The 25,094-nt window shown below is 35.5% G+C and overlaps 6 protein-coding genes across 11 annotated transcripts; 4 read left to right on the top strand and 2 right to left on the bottom strand.

The window, feature by feature from the left end:
• LOC18610391 (ribonuclease 1) lies at window positions 2,755-4,223 on the top strand. Its single transcript, XM_007046019.2, has 4 exons — window positions 2,755-2,994; window positions 3,095-3,253; window positions 3,578-3,776; window positions 3,866-4,223. Exons 1-4 carry the CDS (start codon window positions 2,893-2,895, stop codon window positions 4,087-4,089), a joined length of 684 nt encoding a protein of 227 aa, XP_007046081.2. The 5' UTR covers window positions 2,755-2,892; the 3' UTR covers window positions 4,090-4,223.
• LOC18610390 (ribonuclease 3) lies at window positions 6,214-8,937 on the top strand. Its single transcript, XM_007046018.2, has 4 exons — window positions 6,214-6,495; window positions 6,606-6,764; window positions 8,268-8,466; window positions 8,547-8,937. Exons 1-4 carry the CDS (start codon window positions 6,391-6,393, stop codon window positions 8,768-8,770), a joined length of 687 nt encoding a protein of 228 aa, XP_007046080.2. The 5' UTR covers window positions 6,214-6,390; the 3' UTR covers window positions 8,771-8,937.
• LOC18610389 (beta-1,3-galactosyltransferase GALT1) lies at window positions 12,517-18,889 on the top strand. 3 transcript variants are annotated; one of them, XM_007046014.2, is made up of 11 exons: window positions 12,517-12,687; window positions 13,629-13,800; window positions 13,945-14,061; window positions 14,148-14,321; window positions 14,558-15,321; window positions 15,864-16,093; window positions 16,188-16,469; window positions 17,045-17,173; window positions 17,244-17,423; window positions 17,885-17,992; window positions 18,159-18,889. In XM_007046014.2, exons 4-11 carry the CDS (start codon window positions 14,293-14,295, stop codon window positions 18,369-18,371), a joined length of 1,935 nt encoding a protein of 644 aa, XP_007046076.2. In that variant the 5' UTR covers window positions 12,517-12,687; window positions 13,629-13,800; window positions 13,945-14,061; window positions 14,148-14,292; the 3' UTR covers window positions 18,372-18,889. The 3 variants fall into 3 exon arrangements, with proteins under 3 accessions (XP_007046076.2, XP_017970966.1, XP_017970967.1); XM_018115477.1 differs by having other exon boundaries at window positions 13,629-14,061; XM_018115478.1 differs by lacking the exons at window positions 13,629-13,800; window positions 13,945-14,061.
• Window positions 15,213-21,228, bottom strand: LOC18610388 (50S ribosomal protein L18). Of its 4 annotated transcripts, none has more exons than XM_018115482.1 (6): window positions 20,804-21,228; window positions 20,291-20,493; window positions 20,029-20,117; window positions 19,454-19,606; window positions 19,165-19,332; window positions 15,213-15,303 (listed from the first exon to the last, which is right to left on the bottom strand). In XM_018115482.1, the coding sequence occupies exons 2-5, from the start codon at window positions 20,406-20,408 to the stop codon at window positions 19,177-19,179; spliced, it is 516 nt and encodes a 171-aa protein (XP_017970971.1). In that variant the 5' UTR covers window positions 20,409-20,493; window positions 20,804-21,228; the 3' UTR covers window positions 15,213-15,303; window positions 19,165-19,176. The 4 variants fall into 4 exon arrangements, with proteins under 4 accessions (XP_017970971.1, XP_007046074.2, XP_017970970.1 ...); XM_007046012.2 differs by lacking the exon at window positions 15,213-15,303 and adding an exon at window positions 20,619-20,718 and having other exon boundaries at window positions 18,986-19,332; window positions 20,804-21,226; XM_018115481.1 differs by lacking the exon at window positions 15,213-15,303 and having other exon boundaries at window positions 18,986-19,332; window positions 20,619-21,226.
• Window positions 21,490-22,590, top strand: LOC18610387 (E3 ubiquitin-protein ligase RNF181). Its single transcript, XM_018115479.1, has one exon. The coding sequence runs from the start codon at window positions 21,748-21,750 to the stop codon at window positions 22,429-22,431; it is 684 nt and encodes a 227-aa protein (XP_017970968.1). The 5' UTR covers window positions 21,490-21,747; the 3' UTR covers window positions 22,432-22,590.
• LOC18610386 (protein HOTHEAD) lies at window positions 22,464-25,086 on the bottom strand. Its single transcript, XM_007046008.2, has 3 exons — window positions 24,480-25,086; window positions 23,733-24,374; window positions 22,464-23,632 (listed from the first exon to the last, which is right to left on the bottom strand). The coding sequence occupies exons 1-3, from the start codon at window positions 24,589-24,591 to the stop codon at window positions 22,755-22,757; spliced, it is 1,632 nt and encodes a 543-aa protein (XP_007046070.2). The 5' UTR covers window positions 24,592-25,086; the 3' UTR covers window positions 22,464-22,754.

Below are 25,094 nucleotides of genomic sequence, written 5' to 3'. Positions count from 1 at the left end.
AAAGCCTCAAATAAAATATGAACCCAAGACTTTTACTTTGACTTTGTCGATTGAGAATAATCATGTATGTGGTAGCTTACGTGTTCCAATCATGGAAGTCACGATTTTGAGTTCAGGGTTTACAGGCTAAAGGTCTTTGATTGATAATATAAGACAGAATATGTGACGCATAATTATATATGGGATGTCGCATAAGGTACTAAAGAAGGACAGAAAAATTTTATTGGCCAACTAGATTCTGAAAATTTGGTCAGCAGAAGAGAAAATTAGGAGATGTGAATTAAAATGGTGAGTGCATATTTACATGCCAAAAAAGTTGAAGAATGGGTTTTTTTTTTTTAAAAAGGTGAAGTTTTATTGAGCCAACCTTTCGACCTGCCACTTTAAATCTTTTGTCTTAATTGCCTAAAAGACTCTTGGCATAATAGTTGCTTAGGCTGGATGGAACCTGTACACCTGCACCAAAAAGAATCTGCTCAAAGAGAAATTAGCAGCATTGCACCATAAACAAGAAGAGGTGCCAAAAAACAAAAATTGCCCTAATTCTATTCAATTGCAAATAACAAAACCCCCTACCCAACAAACAAGAAAAAACTCCCACAGCAAGGATCTTATCATGTGAAGTCAACCTTACTCGTGCCATCAAAAGTTACACAATAAAAGAATCACTTAGGAAACATGGGAGAAGATCATTCAAAACAAAAGTAGCACCAATCATCAAACTGAAAAGCCTTAAAACGGAAACTTAGTGGCAACGAACAGCAAGAGGATCAAAAAAAAGGTCCAACGGACAACAGAGTCCAAACAATCGAATCCAAGAGACCCATGATCTAAAAGCAGCCTGGCAATTCGCAGAACAGAAACAAAAACCCCAAGGGATCGTATCATCAACAAAAACCCTTATTGGCAGCGTTAACCATAGTATCTTAGACAAGCCAACCTAGACAGGATTGAATTCATCATAGGTTCAGCGCAAGAGCTTTCGAAACACATCCCCACTCCCCGCCATACCAACACACCTTGAAGAACATAACTCATGCAAAGAAGTCCTCTGTAAAGCTGAAGCAAGGGAGAGTCAATGCATCATCCAAAAAGAGGACACAAGAACCCATCAACTCGTAGAGAAAATCTGCGAAAGACTAGCAAAAGAACCACCCAAAGAAAACAAGGCCCCCAACCTTGAAAAAGGAAATCCTTCCTCCTCGAAATCCTCTCATCCCAAAGCATTCATGACAAAATCCCTCACTCAAACAAGGAGAATCTTTTAAGAAAACATCCAAGCAACTAGAAAAATTACACTCAAATCAAAAAGAACTAACAGAAAGAGACATTAAAAAAATAATAATAATAAATAAAAGCTCAAAACACCTTCCTCCCTAAGTGAAAAAACCCCCCAGTGAGCCCCCAAACATGCCTTCCTTACCTCTCAATCAACCAAATTGATAATCTTAAAAACTCTTGACCTCCTCAACCTTCAAGATTAACTCGCAACCCATCACACCCCCAGTAAGGGAGAAATCACAACTTCTTTCCCTTTCCCTTTTTGCTTGACACAACAAAGAACTTAATCCCTTTCTTCATTTATTTTTTCTTCTTTGTTTATTTTATTTCTTCTTTTGTTTTGTCTTTCTTTTCCCCCTTTTTTTTATTGATTTCCTTTTTTTTCCATTTTTTCTGTTGTCATTTCTCTTTTTTTCCTTTCTTCCTTTTTCTTTTTTTTCCTATTCTATGTTTCCACTCTTTTTTCCTTTTTTTTTAAATATATATATATATATATATATATATATATATAAATAATGAGAGAGACCCTAACTTGAGCCAAAAAGCATGTCGAGCATAAACTCAAAGATGACCTCTAAACAAAAACAAGTCTTACAAGGAAATGAGNAACAATTTACTTTTTCCTTTTTTTTTAAAAATATATATATATATATATATATATATATATATAAATAATGAGAGAGACCCTAACTTGAGCCAAAAAGCATGTCGAGCATAAACTCAAAGATGACCTCTAAACAAAAACAAGTCTTACAAGGAAATGAGCAACAAGAACATAAAAAAACAACTAAAGAGCAGATAAAAAAGATCCTAGCTTCCCTCCAAAACCAATATCAAAGCAACAAGAGAAATCATCAAAAGAAAAAAATCGAATACCTTTAATGGAGAGAAGCAATGAAAAAAAAAAGTGAAACACAGATCCTAACTCAAAAAGCCCTTAAAAAACGATTGTGCCAACAAAACAGTTACAAGCAGGATCATCAACTAGAAGCAAGGGAATCACCGAATAAAAAGAGACTCAACTTCTCTCCTAAAGAGTGAAAAGAAAGTAACAAAGTGAAACTACTACAAAAACAACCTAAAAAGGATAAAAAAAAAAAAACCTCGTCTAAGAGACCTCAGCCAATCCTTCCCCATTAGATCGAAAAAAGTCCAACAAAATGCTCAAATAAGCAAAAATCACCGAATAATAGTTCCTTTGTGCTATAAGAAATCAATGGACAATTTTTTACCTTTTTTCTTTTTCTTTTCTTTTTTCCTCTTCCTCTTTTTCTTTTCTTTCTTTGTTTCTTCTCTTTTTCTTTTCTTTCTTTGTTTCTTCTTTTTTCCTTTCCTCCTTTTTACCTTTTAATATGAACATAGGACAGATTGAGGCATTGAGCCGACACAGTCCAATCATATAAGAAATGTTACACACATAACGCAATCTTGTACTTATTTAGGATCAGACAACAACCTCAACATATCCGGCTCCCGATTCCTTGTCTGCAACCTTCCACTTTTGCCTATAAAAACAGCTTTATTATCAACGTTACATATCATCAAACCAATCAACCATTAATTAGTTGAGAGAAAGAGAAAGCAGGCTGTGAGGGGAGGGAGGAAAAAGAGATGAAGTCCAAGTGTTCAGTCTTGATCAATCTTTTGGTTTGCCAGTACCTGGCAGTTCTTGGTGTTTCTCAAGATTTTGATTTTTTCTACTTTGTTCAACAAGTGAGTGCATGGTTTTGATTGTTTATTTCGTTTTTTTTGCTGGGTTTTTTTTTTATTTTCCTTTGTTCATTTCTCATTGTAAATTACTCTCTGCATGCAGTGGCCAGGATCGTTCTGTGACTCAGACAAGAGCAGTTGTTGCTACCCTACAACAGGGAAGCCTGCAGCCGATTTTGGCATTCATGGGCTTTGGCCTAACTACAACGATGGATCATACCCTCAAAATTGTGATTCTAACAATCCCTTCAATGAATCCGAGGTACTTAAAACATCCTAACAATCTTGATCTTATAATTCCAGTTTTGTCTCCCAGTGATTTGTTCGGATTATGACAGACCAAAGAGTCCAAGCCGGCCATAAGTTTATGACAGATTAGAGAACATTTAATGCATATACAACTCATCAATCACAGAATTTAATGCATATACAACTCATCAATCACAGAATAAACGTTTTACCTTCCATTTTTTGCCGTAAATTTGGCAGGAAACTTGCTAATTTCCTGCTGTTTCTTCTTTTATTATGTGATAGTTTTTTCTTTATTGGACACAGTACATAGTCAAACCTGTTTGACAATGTGCAGATTTCGGACCTCATCAGTAGCATGAGGAAGAATTGGCCATCACTATCTTGTCCTAGCAGCAATGGAGAAAGCTTCTGGACTCATGAATGGGAGAAACATGGTACCTGCTCGGAGTCTGTCCTTGATCAACACGACTACTTCGAAACAACTCTGGGCTTAAAGCAACAAACCAAACTCCTTCAAAGTCTTCAAAGTGCAGGTAATCCATACCTTACAGCATCTCCCAATTCAGATTCTGCACTTTGTTCTGACAGTACTTTCTAAGAAAAACAAATGTGGGTGTGGCAGGAATCAATCCAAATGGGAAATTTTACAGCCTGGCGGACATTAGAGATGCTATAAAAGAAGGAACAGGGTATACGCCATGGATAGAGTGCAACAAAGACTCATCAGGGAACAGCCAGCTTTACCAGGTGTATCTGTGCGTGGACAAATCTGGGTCAAACCTCATCGAATGCCCTGTTTTTCCTAAAGGAAAATGTGGGTCACAGATTGTATTTCCCACCTTTTAGATTCTGATATATATAGGATCTGTATTTCTTTAAATTCCTCGTTTTACTAGTTATCAGCTTATCCTTGTATCTGCTAGTGCTTGGAATTTGATATCTGAAATTTCATTAATATGAAATCTACTTAGTTTCATCAACAGCTCTCTTAATTTTAATTAAATACTACTAGCTTTGGTGATGGCTTTACAAGACTCGGTCTTCCAGTAACTTGAAAGAAGAATTCGGAATGAGAAAATCAATCTTGGAAATATGAACAGCATAGCTGGAAACTTACTAATTTCCTCAATTCTCTCCTGGCATTAGTTTGATAAGGATGCAATTATTTATACAATGTTAGTAGACAATGCTCAAGCAGCAATTGTGTAATGAAAAAGAGAAACTGTACAACTCTAATTTACTTCCCCATGCAAATTGATCCACCCTTCTGCACTCTTCCTAACTGCATCAAGAAAAACAAAAATGATTTTGATAGCCTTACAGCTGTAACAAATCCAGGGTGGTCTTTAGTTTCATACAGCTTGGAGAGCATTAAAGACGCTGTCAATGAAGGAAACTGGGTACAGTTAGGGTAGATAAACTAGAGAGTATCAAATCAGATTAATCAGGCAAACAGCCAGCTTTACTAGGATTGAGTTTATTTCCTTAAGGAGGGGAAAGAACAAAATGTTTTTCAGTATCATAAATCAGACGTTTGATTCCATTTTGGGTCCATCCTGCCTCCTTTTTCTTTGTTTTTGGTCTGTTTATTTAGGCAAATTCTATCTTGAGAAACAAAGGACAAGGGTAAAGATACAGGAAGCTTTCAGGCAGTTTAGAGTTAGGCAAGGGTAGGTAGAGGCCATGTTTCCCTGGAAAAGTGCCTCCTTCTATACCTGTCTAACATTAATGTGAACATTTTTTTTTTTTGAAAAGCATTAATGTGAACATTTATCAACTCTTTTTCTCCTTTTCTTTTAATGCAATTACTAGTGTAATTCTTTCTTCTTCTTCTATCACACCTTATTTTCATGTTAGACCTAGAATTCATCGAAACAAAGTTTTTAAAGAGCCAACGAGATCAAGGACCCTATCGATTCATTAGTTTTTGAATGAATAAATTAGATATATGATGTAAAATTATGAAAGAGACATCAAATAGGATACTAAAGAAAACTATTAACAGCAAGAAATAAAAAGAGTCAGCATTTATTATTTGTAATGTTAGGCACGCAATGGAGAGGACGGTGGATTGTGTTTGGACCTGAGAAGCAAACAAGTGAAAAAACATGGATTGTCATGTAGATCAAGGACCACAATGCAAGCTGAGAGATCAGCTAGCCTTTTAGAGCTCAAAATAGGGGTAATATAGTTCTAGAGCTGGCATGGTATGTGGACCTTGCTTCCTTGGTCTAGTTTACGTAATTATTGGCAATTATATGTAATATATGTCTTTAAGCCAACTATTCCATTTGCTTCATGAACTTCTACAAGCAAAAATATAAAGAGAGCATGTGCCACAAGATAAAGTAAGGTCCAAAAACCATCTAAGTAGAAGTAAAATAATCACCATTACGAGGTCTATAAGGCTCTTTGGTGATTGGTACATACCGTTTCTCAATGTGAACTTATCCAAGAGAGAAACAAGAAAAAACAAAATAATAGAAAAGGGGAGTAATGGCATAATAATTCCAATTTATTTTCTCTTGGCCTCTTTGCCTTGACAGGCCATGTGTATGTGTTATCAGACTGTTGACTTGCACATAATAGGACTACCACCCTTGAATTATTTCGTCCAAACCAATGAACTAAGCACCAAAATAACAACCTAACAACACAAGACTGAAACCTTTTAGCACTTACCATTTCTTGCACATCAATCCAAACTGCTAAATCCTGATAGGTACATTGCTGAGGTTCTTTTCTCATGGATTAGTGCTTAATTTATTAACAAAAAGAGCGGCTTCCTGGCCAAGACCAGATCAGGGAAACATATCAAAATCAGAATGGGAAAAGGGCAAAAACAAAGACTTGGAAGAAGGGCCATCGTGCAAAATGTGTTGAAGATAAGTTTAAAACAAGGAAGCAATGCATTAAAGTAATATACATTGACAAGCATATGCTGTCTTGGATATTCTTCTGTCCTAAACCTACCCTTTTTGGCCTATAAATTCAATCTACCAGCAAACACTTTCAATTTCATTCTTAACTCCAAAGCTGATCGTTACAAAGTTGTTGTCTATCACTTGTGTGGTGTGTTTGTGTGTGTGTGTGTGTGAGAGAGAGAGAGAGAGAAACAAAAAGATCATCAAGAACATCCCAAGAAAGATGAAACCCAACTCATGTTCAATCTTTATCAAGCTTTTGGTACTGCAATATCTATCAGTTCTTTGTGTTTCACAAGATTTTGATTTCTTCTACTTCGTTCAGCAAGTAAGTGATAGTTTCAATTTGTTTGCAATAGGATATCAATATTTTCCTTTGCTCATATTCCTGAATTTTTCGTCAAGCTCATGTTTTTGGATATTGGGATCATCATGCAGTGGCCTGGAGCTTATTGTGATACGAAACAACATAGTTGTTGCTACCCCAAGACAGGAAAGCCTGCAGCAGATTTTGGCATCCATGGACTTTGGCCTAACTACAGGGACGGTGGCTACCCTTCCAATTGTGATCCCAACAGTCGTTTTGACAGATCTGAGGTATATTACTGTTAAATTTTTAAAAAGAATATTTAATTTTAAATTAAATCGTAATGAAAAATTAAAATATTCGTAATTTAACTGATACGAGATATTTTTTTATCACAATTTCATAATTAAATCGAAGAAAGGGATGGAAGTTTCATCTAGAAACAATATGAGCACTTGAAAAATACAAGAAAGCTATAAATGGATAACACAATCAAGAAACAATGCATGTAGAGCTGTACGGAAGAAGGAAGATTTTGCGTGTGCAAAAGCAAAAGTATTGCTTCTTTTTCTTGGGGGGTTTGAAGGATTTTCATTTATTAACATCAAAGCTAGAAAACTTTGTAAGGGTTAAGTTTTCACATTGTCATTATCAAAAATTAAAACACATTAATTGAGGTTGGGTAGAAATTTAAATAATTAACTTTATGATTAATAATATGATTATGACAAAAATTAAGAGTAAAAATCTTCATTGGTTAATTTCTTTTGGATTTAAGTTGAATTATCAATTTCATTAAGACTAAAATTACAATTACAAAATCGAAAAAAAAATATAAATTCAAGTTTACAAATATATCTATTTGTATATTTGATTCCATGAAAAATCATGGAATCAATTCAATATCTAACTCTTTATCTCATTGATTTTATCCGTATTTTTCTTGCGTTGAATAATCATTACATTAAATAACAACTTGCTAACTAATTTAATCCTCATTTATTACATATAAATATAGTAGATGGGGTGTTCAAGGTTCTTATAACCCTACAAAAAAATGGACATTTTTTGTTGGAAAAAGTTAAATTTTCATTAAAAAATTATCAATAATTGGATGAAAATCTATTGAAAAATTTTGATCGATTCTTTTCAACCAAAATTTTTTTGGTCAAAAAATTGATCTTTTGTAATGAAAAAAAGAGAAAATTTCACATATTAATTACACATTATTCACTGATAAAAAAAGTTTCCAAACCAAATTCTCATTATCATTTAGCTTTTGGTAGGATATAAAGGAAAGACTTTGCTTTTAAGTTTTAAGAGCAATTTTAGGCGCCCACTTGCTCAAGAAATAGAGAAAAAGAACAAGAATTCTGTTTCAAATCTACTTGGAGTGGAAAAAATGTGAACCCCAGGCTTGATTGATGTAAGAAAAGAATCTGCTTTGTTAGTTTTCTCTAGTGGGGGAGATGGGTGCATGCATGCCTACCGGCCTTGGGTGGTGCAAGTTGTCTTAATGCTGCAATCAGATCATTACCAAGTAATATAAGTTAAGCTTCAGATCTGCAAACGATGATGATATCAGATTAGATTAACGTTTAAGACACGAGACAACAGCTATAAATACGCATTTGGTCGCCTTCCACGTTGCTTGGACCGCCGAACCTGTCATGTTTCACCACGAGGAAGCAGCACGTTTTCGACTTTGGATTGAACTGTTCTTGCTTCGATTTGGTCAAACGTCTTTCGTAGCTTTAAAGAATTACTGTTTTAATCACCCCATTTCTTCACAGATTTCAGACCTGATTGGCACCCTGGAAAAGGAATGGCCGACCCTTTCCTGTCCTAGCAACGATGGAACCAAGTTCTGGACGCATGAATGGGTAAAACATGGGACATGCTCAGAGTCTGAGCTTGACCAACGTGAGTACTTCCAAGCAGCTCTCAAATTGAAACAGAAGGCTAACCTCCTCCAAGCCCTGACAAATGCAGGTACAGGCTTGATTTCAGAGATATCCAGGAGCTTTCGAAACAATTCATGAGGCTGTTTCTAACAATGGTTCGTGTTGCAGGAATCAAACCAAACGATGAATTCTATGAATTGCAGGACATCAGGGATGCTATAAAAGAAGCAGTTGGCTTTACTCCTGGCATAGAATGCAACACTGATTCATCCCGGAACAGCCAGCTTTATCAGATTTACTTGTGTGTGGACACTTCAGGGTCAGATTTCATCAAATGCCCTTTGCTACCAAGTTCTAGATGTGGTTCAAGCATCCAGTTTCCCAAGTTTTAGTCTTATCAATCCCATTTTCCTTAACTAATTTATTCAGCAATTTATTTCCATCCAGCTTGTTGGCAATAAAAGGGTTGTGCCCAATTGTTGAAAGAGTTGTATTTTTTCAGGTTAATTAGCATAATTTTTAACTGGGAAATACAAAAGAAAACTGTTGTCTTCTTCTACGTCGTCGTCTTCTTCTTCTTTTTCTGCTCTCCAGCAGAGTCAGATACAACACAAAGAAACTGGCACCCCTCAATACCGAGTCATGACACGGCCATTATCTTGAGACTAGATCTCAAAGTAACACGAACCCTTTCCTTTCATCATACTTATAGTAGTCCAAAATTGAAGTTATAATAATAATTTTGTTTCAACATATTTGCATAATTAATGATTAAGATCCGACTAACGTCTTCAAGAAAAATAAATAAACATTTAGAAATTTAAATATCCATTATATATAATATGCATTTCAAAGTAATTAACAATATCTTGACAGTGGGACAAACTTCTCAATTTATTCTCTTAGCTCTCATGATCTTACGGTTGTTATCTTTAGTTATCTACAAAATATAATAAAGGAATGAGCAAACCACAGCTCAGCAAGTATAGCCACACACACTCAATCGAATCAAGCGTTGTTTTCAATGTAACATATAGATCATTCAAGGGCATTTCATTAAATCATGCTTTCAAATAGTTAAAGAATCATTATATTCAAAAATAGATAACATCGTGAGTTCTTAAATTATTGATCATCATATATCATTTTCGAAATATTATTCTAGCAAATCATAGATTCAATCTTTCAAATTCGTAAAGTTTCATCATCTTAACTATTGTCACTATTATATTCTGTGATAAGAGTCATATCAACTAATCATTTTCATGATCGTTAATAATTATTATATCCCGTTAGCAGGGCCATTTGCTAACTATTTTATCCCATTAGCAGGCCCGTAGAACTAATTCCGGTGTCGATTATTCCACTTACTATGAATTATTTCGTAGCTCTTAAAACATTCTTTAAAGATAATCAAGGTTTTCTTTCATTCATAAATTGATATTCATCACATAAATCAACCAAAGCATTCATAGAACAATATTCGTCATCTGTATAACTCAAATCATTTGAAAATCTAATTTTCCATCTTATGAGTAAACCAAATCATTCATAAATCAATATTCATCATATTATTAAGCTCAAAACAAAAAAAAAAAAATCATATGCTTGACCTTCTTTTGAATATATTGAAATAATGAAATAAGATACTTGATTTATTTAAGAAATATACATATATAGTAGTTTCAAAACAGGCAAGATATGTGAAGATATACTTATCTCTCTTCGTTCTAACAACCTCGCTTCCTCCCAAAATAATCAAAACCTAATAATAATCATTTAAACATATTAGCAACCATCTAACTCTCTAAAATCTGTTTATCATCTGAAACTACACAAAATAATCAAAATTTTCTTAAATCATAAATCTGGACAGCTTGTACATCATTCATTAAAATAACCATATCTTAAGCTATAAAACTCAAAAACAAGATTCGTTTAGTGTATTGGAAACTAGACTTGATAAGCTTTCTATCCATATAAATCTCAAATCTTAGTTCACTGTAGGAAAAGTGCAAAAAATTTTCAAAATTGCCCTTGGCGTTGCTGCTAGGCAGTTTGCACTGTCTTTATAAAAAAAAATCATATCTTTGCATAGAAAACTCGGAATCCACTTCCATTTAGTTCGTTAGAAAATACACTCATGTAGCTTTCCAACCGTGTATAACTCATCTAGTGAAACTCCATAAATCATTTCATAATCAAACTCCAAGTGATGGGACAGTACAAAATACTTGATGCTACAAACAGATTTTTCTTTTTAATTTCAATTCAAATTCTTGTAAATCAATCATATATTTTTTTTCGATTTAAAAGAGGATTTTACTCACCTTATAATGATCGATCTAGACGTAGCCTTCGAATGCTTATTTTTTAAGTTGTTCTTTAACATCCCCAAATCTTATATCAAAATATATAATTTTAGGCTTTTTTCATTAAGATGACTGTCTATGTTTAAATAATATATTTATATTAATCTTAATAGTATTTTAATAACTTCAGGCCCAATTACTTGTAAAGGCCTATCCATTATTTTTTTTGTTTGTTAATACTTCAGTCCAAATATTATTTGGGCTGGGTTATTACAAAAACAGTTGCAAAAAGTGATAGAACGTCTACAAATCAACCTAAACCACAAAAAACCTGCTGACTTGTACTGAATGATCATCCCGAAGTTTATAAAATAATCTCTATTCCTAGCAGAATCCCAAGTTTTGACAAAGTCTAATCAAGTAACTAGAAATCGCCAAGCTTTTTGAATTTGGCACATTAAACAATAGAAGGAAATTAGAGTACTTCATTGAGTAATAGTTTTACCATTTCAAATCTTATCCAAACCCCATTCTAAAATATTTTAATCTTACCTAATCAAATCAAATAATTATACAAAATATCCGGATACAAAGTACTTAATGAGATCTCTTATAAATTTCATACCTAACTTGAAGCAGCTCTCAAATTGAAAAAAAAGAAAAAAAAATTGTAATTATAACAAGTTTGGTTGGGGAAAATATGGGTTGCAGGAATCAAACCAGATGACAGTGTATTTTCATGTTAGAAGAGGTACCAAATAGTCCCACCATCTTTATTTACAGATTGGGGATCAAGGGATCAAAGGAAGTGGTGCTCGATTCGATTTCTTGCAATGTTAACTCCGTCATTAAATCTTTAACGTAAATTGAAAAATCGTTAAATTAAATATCAATTAATATTTTGTACTGATATGATATATTATTTTACAAGTATGTCTAATCAAATATGTTCATCACTTTAAATGCTTACATCAAATATTATGTGGACAAAAATTATCAATAAATATCGAGTACGACAATGATTAATTTTTTGTGACAATTAAAGTTCGATCCACGATGATAAGATAAAAAGATTATGTATTAAAGTTGTTTTTGGCTATTTAAGCCTAATTAAAGGAAGTGGAAGTAATAATATTTGGTACTGTCCAACATACAGAGAAGGTAGACTATTCCTTTCACATTGATTAAGCTACCTCCTTACGTTATTAAATTCCTCAATCCTTGTTTACATTTCACGCTAATTTTCTTCTCCTGTGATTGCCATTGAACGCCTTGACCGACCACTCTCCTCTTTTCTTTACGCCCTCTACTTTCTTTTTTTTTTAATTTTACTTTTTTTCCTAATTTTATTTTAAAAGTAATTTTAAAAAAATCAATTTAATTATAACAGAAAATTAACAATTATCGGATTTAATGCTGACAGATATAAGCATATCATATGTATGTCGTATGAACCAAAAATGTCAGTCAATAATAGATCTGATTTTTTTAAATTTTTTATTGAGATTAAGGATTTGTTTAGGTAAAAATTTGTTTTAGTATAATAAAAAATAAAAATTTAATTATAATTTTGTTTTATTTAAAAAAAGAAAAGAAAAAGAAAAAGGGTAAAGGACAGGAAAGAGAAATAGTATGAGGTACAATTTTATCTCGTCCAACGACGGCGGGACACGTAACGGATCAGCCGACAAAATGCCACGTGTTTCTCTAGCATTAGTCTTTCTAGTCAAGGTCGAATCGGCCGACCCCAGTAAAAAGGCCAGTAGCGACTGACCTCGAAAGTAAGAAAAATAAAATAAAAATTAAAAAAAAAAAGACAAGTCAACAACACAAATCTCTGTTGTTTATTTTACTTTGAAGGCCCGGAAAACGGTTTTATTTCCCACCGTTGCACTCAAACGACTTTGAGAGCTCGGAAAAGAAAGACCAAAACGACAGAGATCCGAACTCTGTCTCTCTCTCTCTCTCTCTCTCTCCGAATTCTCTTCTCTTTGCCGGTAAGCTTCCGTCGCCGACTTGACTGGAACCAGTTTTTCTTCTTCATCTTTGCTTAAAACGTTCTTTCTGTTATTTTTTTGGACATTTTTAAATTTAGAAATGTTTTGGTTTTAGTTTTTTTTTTCTCAATTTTTTTGGTTTTAGTTTTGGCATTTTGATTGTTTTAAGTTTGGATTTAGTGCAATAAGTTTGGATTTAGTGCAATGCGTTTGGATCTGTCTAGAAACTGCTTTGCTTTTGGTTTGCTGAAGTTCTTTTTATTTTAGTTTGGTTTCCGAGAAAAGTTGAGGTAATTAGGAAGCTGATGGAAGATTTTGAATCTTGATTTTTATTTTTGATTTTCTTCTTTTTGAAGATTTGAAGTTTTAAACTCATCTCAATTAAGGTAAGGTAGTAATCAAGCTAAGTTCCAGTGAGGAAAAGATCATGTTGTTGAACTGGAGATGTAATTAACTGTAAATTCAGGATTTATTTCTATTTAAATTTTCTTTCTTTCCCTACATTTTCTCGCCTACCAATCAGAGTTGTAATGATTTTTCAACTGTTTTCTTTTTTTTTTTTTTCTTTCCGCCTGCCTTAGCGAATTCTATAGTCAGATACAGCAATGACATTTCCTGTACTCTAAACAAAAGATTTTTTATTGAATTGGTGAGTTTTTTTTATGAATTTGATGCAAAGTGAGATCAAATTCAATTTTATTTATAATTTGAATTAAAAGAACAAAACAATTGACTGATTCTCCGGTCCAGACATCAATATTTTGCATCTTTGTTGCAATACTTTACCAAAAAAATAATTATTGTTTGAACTAGGGTTTTGATTCATGTCTATGAAGTATGAAGGATAAGCTGTTTGTTTTTTATATTGTGGTCCCTACCATCATAGCATTGGTCATCTGACTTGTTTTCTCATAAGCTTTAGTTCTGCCTGCTTGCTACAGGTGTCTTCTAGTTTTATCCAGTCATACTGCAGAATTTTATATGGCTAAAATTCCTTGTCTGTTTGAGTCAACAAAAGATATAATATGATCTTTGAAAGAGTTAATCTAACAACTCCCTCCAACTTGAGCAATTGGGATGGCACAGCTTGATGCGTTTGACTCATCCATCTTGGTCAGCTACGGCAACTCTCGCTAATTGATTATTGTGTGCTTCACAAAAGATTTTCTTGTAGTGTTCTGTAAATTTTAACGGCGATACTGATGTATTTTGAGATGTATGGCACTTGCCTAAGGATGAACTTGGTAATTGGTGTAGCTTATCAAAGTTGATTAGGGTGGTGGCAAACAGCAAAAGTAGATATCCTGGATTGCATTTTCATTTGCTTCTTTGCTTGGAGTTGTGTGCGTGATATGTTGGACTGTTTTTCTCTTGGTTAGTATTATGAATATTTTACTTATTTCAGTGGAAAATTTTGATTCCTTTTCTAATGGACTAATTTGTTTCAAATTCTGTCACAGCATGATAGTCTTATGCCAGATGCATGACAAAGAATCTTTCAGGAAATTGCTGCATGGTTACAGATCACTTAAGTTTTTGTGCATCAAGCCAGAAGGTCATGCTTGCAAATTTTGGTAGTTGGTTCAGCCAGACAACAGGTTGAGAATGAAGGCTGACACTCTCCATCTGAAAAGGTAAAATGAGCCTTCAACATTTAATTTTAGGCCGTTGACAATCTGTTGTAACTCTTAAGTGCAAACCACTCTATGTCCTCTTCTTTAGCAACTTGACTTTATTGAATTGCCTACCCATTAGAATTTTATAAATCAATTTATGTACTGATTAACAGTTACTGGCACACGGTTTCTTTAAATTTGATCATTATGAAAATAAGTTGCATAGCTTTTTGATGGGATTGTGTAATCGGCAGAATGAAGAAATGGTACGGTGGTGCTTTAGTTGCATCCTTATTTATGTTGCTGGTCCTGAGATATGGTGTCATAAAAAATGCTGTTGAAGAAAGCTACTTGACAAATCCCTTCTCCTCCAATGGAACCAATCCACTTGAATGGGTGCGTTTTACAGGTCCGCCTGCAGTTCAAAATCCAGAGACTGCTTCTCAAGTGATTTCCATTGATACCATAGCCTTCAGTCTGTTTGCTCAAAGGAACCTCTCCAAGGGAGAGCAAGAATCTTTGCTCACCTGGGATTTGTTGAAGCACTTAATTAACCATTCTCAAGCTTTGCCAAATGGAGTAGAGGCTATCAAGGAAGCTGGAAGTGCATGGAATAGCCTGATGGCTTTGATGGAAGTGGAAAAACTTGGTTATGCTGATGATAATTCAACTAGGAAAACAAAAGAGAAGCAGTGTCCCCATTTTCTTAATAAAGTGAATGCAACAGAATCAGATAAAAGTCATTATAAATTGAGAGTTCCATGTGGCCTCACTCAAGGTTCTTCCATTACAATCATTGGTATTCCAAACGGTCTTCTTGGTAATTTTCGCATTGACTTAACAGGGGAAGCACTTCCAGGGGAGCCTGATCCACCAATAATTTTGCATTACAATGTTAGGCTCCATGGTGATAAGGTAACTGAGGACCCTGTAATTGTCCAAAACACTTGGACAATAGCTCACGATTGGGGTGAAGAGGAGCGTTGTCCACCACCTACTCCTGACAAGAATAAAAAAGGTAGAAAGACTTCTCACATCTTTTTGGTTTGTTTAGTGCAAAAGGAATTAGAATCTATCTTGGTAGCTTGTGTTATATTAAATTAAGGTCCATATACCACTTTTACATTTTACAGTCCTTAGGTTGATATGCACATCTTCTTCATATTGAAGTACTCTTTGGACTCTGTTCAATATCAATCATGCAATTTTGTCATCTCCTTTCGATAACAAATTAATAGAGACTAAATAGTTCATCAACATAGAAGCTTCTTCAACCTTTTGGTGACATCATTAGGCTTTGTCTCCCTAGAAACTCTATTGCATAATAAAGTCATCAACAGCTAGCTGTTCTAGCTTCAGCTACAGAAATGCTTTACCTTCATTAGGTGCTGTGGATGACAATGTTTCAACTTCATGTGAATTTCTATTTGCTTCCCCTTCTTCTTCTTCTTCTTCTCTTTTTTCTTTTTTTTAACTTGTTTGCTTCCATGAGGCGTGTGTTACTGCATCTATTTTTATGTTCTTTTTTTGTGAGGTAAGTCTAGTAGTTTCTTTTTCCAGTGGATGAGTTGGACCAGTGTAACAAGTTGGTGGGTAAAGATAATAACAGGACAGTTAGCATGCATTCCCATGGTTCAAGGAGGTCCTCAATGGGGCTGCAAGGGGTTAAATCTAGAAGATATTTTCCTTTTAAGCAAGGTTCACTTTTCGTTGCAACTCTTAGAGTAGGATCAGAAGGAATACAGATGACAGTTGATGGAAAGCACGTGACATCCTTTGCTTATCGAGAAGTAATTTCTGTCATCTTCCTTCTACTTACAGAATTTGTTAAATAATTAATAGTTTCAATGAACTTAATTGCTTATTGGCTGCTTTTTTGTTCAGACATTGGAGCCATGGCTTGTTAGTGAGGTTCGAATTTTTGGAGACATAAAATTAATTTCTGTCCTGGCTAGTGGTTTACCCACTTCAGAGGATTCAGATCATACAGTTGATCTAGAAGAACTTAAATCAGTTCCTCTCTCCCGTCAAAGACCAGTGGAGCTCTTTATTGGTGTTTTCTCTACCGCAAACAATTTTAAACGAAGAATGGCTGTGAGAAGAACATGGATGCAGTATCCTGAAGTTCGATCTGGGACAGTTGCAGTGCGCTTTTTTGTTGGTTTGGTATGGTTTCCAAGTGAATTCTCTCGTACAGAATTGCTATAATTTTGATGCTTGGTAGTTGTAGTTCTACCATAGAAAAGGCAAAACCATTATCATCAAGCAATACATGATTTTGATGCCACAAATGCTACGCTTCAATAATAAATGGTTCTTAATTCATGTTTTCAAGCCATTGTTACACCACTAAATTGCTTATGATTTTGTGCCAGCAGTAGTACATGCTGTTAGAGGTCCCAGTGCTGGGGGCAATATTCATTATGTTTCTTTGTTTTTGGTCATTGTTGTACCAATAGGTTGCTTATGATGCTTTACGGTAGTACAAGTTGCTTCAGCACTAATACAGCATTTATTTGTACTCATATCATACACCTAAGTACTGTCATATGCTCGTTGTTCAGCTGCAATGGGCACCAATCTTATCTTTTTAAATATAAATAGTTAGACAGCTGAAAGTTTCAGTGCTAAATTCTGTAGTTGTATCTCTCTTGGAACTCTTGTCGAGTTTCTGGTTTTTAAGTCCTATAGTTATGTAAGCCTCTCACAGAATTACTTACCAAGTTTGAGATGTTCTGCAGCATAAAAACCAAATAGTGAATGAGGAACTCTGGAATGAGGCACAGACATATGGAGACATACAGCTGATGCCTTTTGTTGATTACTACAGCCTGATCACCTGGAAAACTTTGGCCATTTGCACCTTTGGGGTAAAGTCTTGTCCCTTTCTTTAAATAAGGAAAATTGTTCCTTCCCTTATTGAATTCATCTCTTCAACAGACAGAAGTTGTTTCCGCAAAGTTTGTCATGAAAACAGATGATGATGCATTTGTTCGTGTGGATGAAGTGCTTGCTTCGTTAAGCAGGATAAATGTGACTCGTGGATTGCTTTATGGACTCATTAACTCAGATTCCCAGCCTCATCGCAGTACAGAAAGCAAGTGGTTTATTAGCCCTGAGGTATTATTTCGCTGAATTTACTCAAATGGTTTCAGCAATGCTGACTTGCCACAATGTCATTGTTAATTGGAAATGATTTTTATGAGCAATAATTGGAAAAAAACTGTGTTAGCTTTTCTTAATTTGGATTAGCTCCATCTTGTGTTTCTTCAATCAATTTTTATTGTGTCTTGCAATCATGGTCATAAAGCCAACATTCATCATGATCACAATAAAGAAAGAGAAAGCAAGATCTGCTGCATAATAGTCCTTATATAACTCACCTTTATGGTAAGGGTGTTAGATGGGCCCCTCAAACTTAAGTTGAAGTAATATGAACATTTAGTTTGTTCGTAATGTTGTTGTAGGCTGCACAGGTATTCCATTCATTGTTATCGATAAATCATCATTATTTAACTGTAAGGAGATAAAAATTGTCTTCTGCTCCTTGATATCTTCTCCGGATGTTGTGTTCAATGAAGGAATGGTCTGAAGATAAGTACCCACCTTGGGCACATGGTCCTGGTTATGTGGTGTCCCACGACATAGCGGAGGCTGTTTATAAGAGGTTCAATGAGGGGCGTTTAAAGGTACATTGAAAATACTACTTCTCTTTCTTTTTTCTAGTTTTGTTTTGGAATATGCAATGTACATTCACTGTTAAAAATATAGAAGCATGGTAATTGGAATAGGATTTGTTCATTCCTTCCCTCATGTCAATAATTCTCAATGTTAAATAAATGTGTTGTCTAGCAGATGTTTAAGCTAGAAGATGTGGCAATGGGTATTTGGATCGCGAACATTAAGAAAGAAGGTTTAGAAGTTAAGTATGAGAAGGAAGAGAGGATCTTTAATGAGGGTTGCAAGGACGGGTATGTTATTGCCCACTATCAAGGTCCAAGAGAGATGATGTGTTTGTGGCAGAAACTCCAGGAGACCAAAAGAGCTAGATGCTGTGGTGATTCATAAGCATAGGCTGACACTTGAGGGTTTGACAATCAAATATCAACAGTCACGTTTCATAACCAGCACTTTCCAGTGCTAACTTTAACATGACGAGAGAGAGAGGAATCAGCCCTTGCTGATCTGATTGATCTGGTTGGAGAAAATTCAGACAAAGGGAGAGGTATTTTTTATCTTTCTTTTTTTCCTTTTATTTCTTATAAACTTTGTTAACTATAGGTGGATGGGATTCGTAATTGTTGTTGTATAATTAGCAATATTTTTGTAGTGCATACGTGTTTAGTTGAGATAAACTGAAATTCTTAGCAGAAACGGTAGACCGATGCCTTGTATAGAGAATAGCTATAGTGGTAGGAAATTGCAGGGTTTACCCAAGTCTGATCTGATGCACGCTCCACTCTTTTCTTTTGACACCGTTCTATGTGTTCCTATTGTATTTTGTCTCGGGGTACCATGCTGGCCAGCCGAATATCAGCTGTGCCAGAATTTTTGTTTATGATAAATATAGCAAATTTTGACATTCATTACAAGTAGCAATGTTCTTTCGACTATTGCATTTGTCTATGTGTATGATTTCATGGCCTTTCAGATTGTTCTTTTCGATGAAAGGTAATCAGATATAAGCCGTTTAAACTTAACTGACAAGGATATCATAGAACAGCGAAGGCAATCGACTTCACCAAGATCAGTACAATATGTGCTAACAGTTGACAAATCTTGCAAAAGGTAAGCTCAGTTTTCTACATTTGAGGAACATTGCTTGATTACTGATATCACTAACAAGAGTTTAACAGAAAACCTGGATTCATTTCTACCGCGGCAAGAACCCATGTTGAGCTATTGCAATCTCGAAGGCTTGCATTCTTTCGCCACGTGCAAATCCATTGCGATCATAATATGATATTTCGTTTATGTTAAGATCAACACAAGCTTTGACAAGCTTTTCACCAACACGTTTAGCAGCTTCCTGAAAAATACAAGAGGAAACAGAAATATACTTGTAAGCCCTAGACGGTGATCTAAAGCCAAGATTTCTCTACGGAAGTACAAAGCTTCAAATCTCCAAAAACCTTATGAGGGTTACTTACAATGATGGTGCAAGGAGGATCGTCGCGAATAGATTTCTGCAAAGTGCTTCCGTAAAATAAACACTTCTTGTTTTTGTCATCCACCAACATAGCATATAATTGCTTGTCTGAACAGAATACCGACAGTCTTGGTCTTCTAGGGTTGCCATTAAACTAGCAGTAACATTGGAAATATAATAACTGATAAGCATGCAGAAAAACTCATGAAATTCATTTCAAGAAACGTAGACGATAATTTAACGGCCTTTATTGGGCCTTGAATGTATTATAAAAGAATAAATATTGTCGCGACATGAACCTAAACATCATTGACTTAATAATTTTTTGGATTTAAATTACATAATTCTCTAAAGCTTGTGAAAACTCACACTAGACTCACATATAACATTTTATCAATTATAACGATTCAGACTTACATCATATGACTCTTAAAAGCTTAAACTTAAATTATTAATAATGATTGGCTCGAATAGTTATATAGGTTCTTAACAATCACATTCATATCCGTTGTGAGATGAGATATCACAAATAGACATGTCCTAACCATTGCTTCTTAACAGGGAAAAAAGGCATACCTTCTTTCGCATTCTTCTGTTTCTAATTTTCGCGCTTTCTGTTCTAGTATTTGCCTTTGCTTCAACGACTAGAGTCTTCACAAAAAGATCTATGCACAAATCACTTGATTTTACATTCAACCCAGAACTCGAAAATGCATGCAAAAATTAGAAATGATAATCCATGCTTGCAGACCATTGAGTGAACCACAAGTCCTGATCATCAGAACCAGATCAAGAAAAAATAGTAACATAATTAAGTGGGAATTTTGTTTGAACTTACTTCTGTTCTGTAAGGGAAGGAAGTTTAAACATTTTGAATTGGAACCAAGAACATCACAAGTCTTGAACTGTAGTGCAGGAACATTTGCAAAAGCCATGCTTTTTAGGTCTTGAATCATGTCAGTCCCACAGTCCCCCAGAAGCAAACAAGAACCCGATTGAAAACCTGATAGATACCTGATAGACTTACATTACCCAGCTCACCTGCAAATATAACTGAATCATGTTATGAAAAAAGTGACATAAATCCCATTCTTATCAGTTCTTGCCCCAGGAGCAAACAAGAAACTGAGTTGAAAACCTGATAGACTTATAATCACCCAGCTCACCTGCAAGTATAACTGAATCATGTTATGGAAAAGGTGACAAAAATCCCATTGAGGAATTTTTGACCAACAAGGTTAGTGCAGGTTGTATCACGTGTTTCAGCTACACATTTCCACAAACAAGTAGCATTCAGGAAAATATTTTACTAAACCAGTAAAAGATTAAACTTTCAACACAGTTTATGTTCCTTCAAGAAACAAATTCCTGACAATGATTATGCAATGAGAAAGGTTCCTTCTTGCACCAAAAGAAGAAAAAACCCTCCAATTATGGCTTGAAAAACCACTTTTTAAAAGCAAGTGACTTTTGTTTTGTGCTGAAAATGAGCCTCCTTTTCTTACCTTACTCCCAAAGGCTTATTAGTATATACCCATCATTTCTTTGACACTAAACCCAATCATGTGGTAGCACAGAATAATTTAATTACTAAGAATTTATGATCTTCATGCAAGTACAAATTTTAGGCCAAACAATTGAAAGGGTCAAAGTAAAACAAAGAAAAGTTTAGGAAACTCTATAATCAATGTGCCAAACCAATAACTTAAAATCTGGATCATTCAAGAAGAATCTTTTCTAATTTCTCAAAAGCAAAACTTTACTGCAGGCTCAATTGGGAAAGTGTCAAAATTGCTTCACAAACACAAAAACTTTCCTCTTGTCAAAGGAAAACAACAAAGAGAACGTGGACAACCAGACAAGTGGCACAAAGACATAGTTTGATATCAGCACATCAGTTGCATCAAAATGTGCTCCCACCTATAAAAATATCTTCTCTGAACTGAAAATGACACTTCTTTAGTAGGTGTGAAGGGATAAACATTATTAAAAAAAACAATTAATATCATCAGAGTCATCAACAGATAATTCACTCAACATGTCATGTAAGAGAAATATTGAGATTATTTGCATAATCAACATTCCAGATCCTTCTACAACCTTCACCAATCTCAATTCTGTGGGCTCCCAACGCCACTTCCACCAACATCCTTATTATATCTCCCAGACCAATCTCTTCTTTTTCATTCATTGATTTATTGTAGGACTTGAAAGGGTGTTTTTTTTTTTTTGCTTTCTTGAAGGCCTTTACTTCCTCCAAAGCTACTCCTTTTGTCCTGAAACTCTGAAGTTTCCATGGCTTCTGAAACTGAAGCACCTGAAATTTCTTCTTTGTTTGAAAGGTTGTTGAGGCACAGGGACCTCTATTTTTTTCTACCTTTTATCTTGGGATTCTCCAGCAACAACTCTAATAACAGTGTTTCAAGAGAAAACCCTGAAGACCCAGATCAAGAATCACCCCAAGAAACAACTTCCCAACGTGAAAGAATAATCCTTATAAATCCATTCACTCAAGGCATGGTGGTGATTGAAGGAGCTTCAAATTTGGAAGCTTTGCTACGAAGCTGGGCAAACAAGGATGGCCAGCCACCTGCTTCAAAGACATCCATAGAGGCCATGCCAAGTGTGGAAATTGGTGAAAGTGAAGATGGAGAGTGTGTGGTTTGCTTGGAAGAGTGGAGGCCTGGTGAGGTGGCAAAGGAGATGCCTTGTAAGCACAAGTTTCATGGAGAGTGTATAGAAAAGTGGCTTCGGATTCATGGGTCTTGCCCTATTTGCAGGTACAACATGCCTGTTGATGAAGAAGAGATGGGCAACAAGAGAGATGAGGAAAGGAGAAGATCTGAGAGGGAGGTTTGGGTTAGTTTTTCTTTTAATAGTGATAGGAGAAGTGGAGATTCTAATCAAGTTCCTCCAACTGATTCTAATGATGTCTCCTCTTTAAGTCCTAGGCCTGATGATCATGAAATGGAGGGTTAGAAGAATTGTGTAAGATTTTTTTTATTTTTTTGTGTTGCCATTCATTTCAGTTTTCTCTTATTTTTTTCATCTTTGTGGGAAAATCATGTACATAGAGACACTTGTCTTTTCCTAAGATCTGCTGATGAGTACAAATAAATTATATTTTTATGAGTACAATCCCATGCAACCTGTTCTCACATAGATTCTAGTTTATTGCATCTAAGAATTATCCAGGGAAAAAATGTGATTCAAGGTGACTGTGTAATAAAAGAAGTAAGCATGATAATTAATTTTATTTAGTTAAGCATGCATTTGTTGTCAGTATTACGAATATAGAATTGTTAAGGGCTTTGTTGAGTACTGAATGAAGAAGAAAAATTTTCCCTTTCTCTCAGGATTTTAATCCCCTGATATCTTCCTAGCATTAAGAGGGTCGCCATTGGATTTGTGCCTGGTGATTCCAGGAAAGTTGAGCCATCAACAACTCTCAATCCCTTAACTCCATAAACCTTATAGTCATCGTCCACAACCGATCCAACTGTGCAACCCCCATGGTAGTGGAAGTAGGTCTTCACATTCTCTTTGCAGAATTTTCTTTGCTCATCGGTGCTAGCCATCAAGTTATTTTGATGTTTAACACCAAGGTAAAAGGCAACTGATTGAGACTTTGCTACTCGTTCAAGCAAACTTACCATGTTTGCACAGTCCTCCAAGTCCTTTTCTTCTGCAAGATAGTTGAATTTCACTGAAGGGTTTTGCCTAGGGTCAGTGCTATTTAGTGTAAGCTTCCCTTCTGATACTGGAAAAGCAATCTTGGCAGCTATTGGCATTCTTGTTGCGTTGAAGCTAATAGGTATAATTCCTCCTTCAACTATGTATTTGAAGTCTTTTGCAATCCCTGTAACTTGAGGGGGCTCTGGTTGCCGACTTTGCGGATCTGTGTCTACCAAAACAGCAATGCAAGGATTATCTTTCATTCCTTTTCCAACTCCTTTCAAGCTTAGAACATGTAGGATGTTGAGGGTCTTGAGGTGTTTATGGGGTCCAATACCACTTAATAATAGGATTTGGGGGCTACCTAATGCCCCAGCTGACAAAATCACATCGCCGGATGAAGTAGAATTCTTTGGTTGATTGAGATAGGCTTCATATGTTTGATCTGTGCTGCCATCACTCTTTATGAACCTTATGCCATGGACTGCTGTCTCAGTTGCATTGCCTGCATATATTTAAAAGAGTCAGATATATGCAATAGTTGAAGGTAGTGAGAGCCCTATATCTATGTTGAAAGAGCTGTTACCCATCTAATTTTCCCCTACCATTGCCATGGAAGATGATGCTTTTCACTGTTGCATTCAAAAGAACTACTATGTTTTTGGGATTTGCTGCCTTTAGAAGGTCAGCTGAGGTGTGTCTTGTGCCCCATATATCGAATATACTTCCACCAATCTTTGTTCCCTCAATGTGCTCTAAGCTAAATCCATTGTAAGGTAGAATTCCAGCTTCAAGAAGGGCAAATTCAACAACAGTCTGCCATGGTGTCAACTCAGGTGTGGAGACTATTCTAGATTCCACCCATGCATAAGCATCCTCAACTAACTCCTCATCCCAGCCGGCACTGTTGACAAAATCCTTGCTAGCTCGACTGTAAAACCCGCCATTTATAGCTGAAGATCCCCCAAGGACTCTTCCTCTGCAGTTCCTAACACCGTCGGTGGATATGAAGTCTTGTGCAACTGATGAAAATTCATCTGTCTGAATCAATGAGAAACCATAAAACCTCTTATCCAACACCAAGGGATTGTCATATGGTGATCCGCCTCGTTCTACCAACAGCACTGAGAATTTCTCGGACAGGGTTGCTGCCAGAGGGCAGCCAGCAGTGCCTCCACCTACAACAATGTAATCAAAGGATTTACCTGCGACTTCTTTCACATCTGAGGTCATGTAAGGAAGTTCTCCTACAATGAAGAAAGTTAATAACATTATCAATGTTTAAGCCTTTAAGGCTTCCAAAAATGGAAATGCTGATAGTATAAGAAACACCCCTTCGGGCAGTGGCATACCTTGAGGCTCTGAGGGATAACACAAAGACATGTCAATAAGCAGAAAGATAAAGGCTTTGAGAAGCCTGTGGCTTCCAATAGTTCTTTGTAACCAAGTTTTTGATGCTTCCATTTCTTAGCTCTGGCTTAAGAAGGATTGGTGGATAATTTATATTAAACCTGTCCGGGCTCCATAATCATTTGAGTCTCGGGCCTAACGGAATAAATTGAGTGGAAGTTGGTTAGCACTATAAGCATGGTTTGCCTAATGATTTGCTCTTGTTTTGTTGGAAACTTGCAAAATGATTTTGCGGCTATGATGATTTCTGCTCCTTCAAGTTTTGTTTAGCCATTTGCTTTGTCTCTTTCAATACGAAACATTAAATGGAAAAAAAAAAAAAAAAGAAGGGCTTAAAGTACCCTTGCCTGCCTATCTGTCAACAAATATAATGAACGCTTCAAAGAAATTACATGATTCATGGTAACTTGATGATGACTAGTAGCCATATTCCCTGGAAGACAGTGTTGATTGACTTGATCACCAGAAATTTGAGTCTTGGAGCCAACTTCAACTAATTTTAGTAGGGACCTTTGCTATTAGCATCAGTCAGTTTCAAAAGTTAGAGAGAGAGAGAG

Source organism: Theobroma cacao, chromosome 2 (assembly GCF_000208745.1).
Source record: "Theobroma cacao cultivar B97-61/B2 chromosome 2, Criollo_cocoa_genome_V2, whole genome shotgun sequence".
NCBI lineage: Eukaryota > Viridiplantae > Streptophyta > Magnoliopsida > Malvales > Malvaceae > Theobroma > Theobroma cacao.
This window is presented reverse-complemented; position numbering and strand designations above follow the sequence as displayed.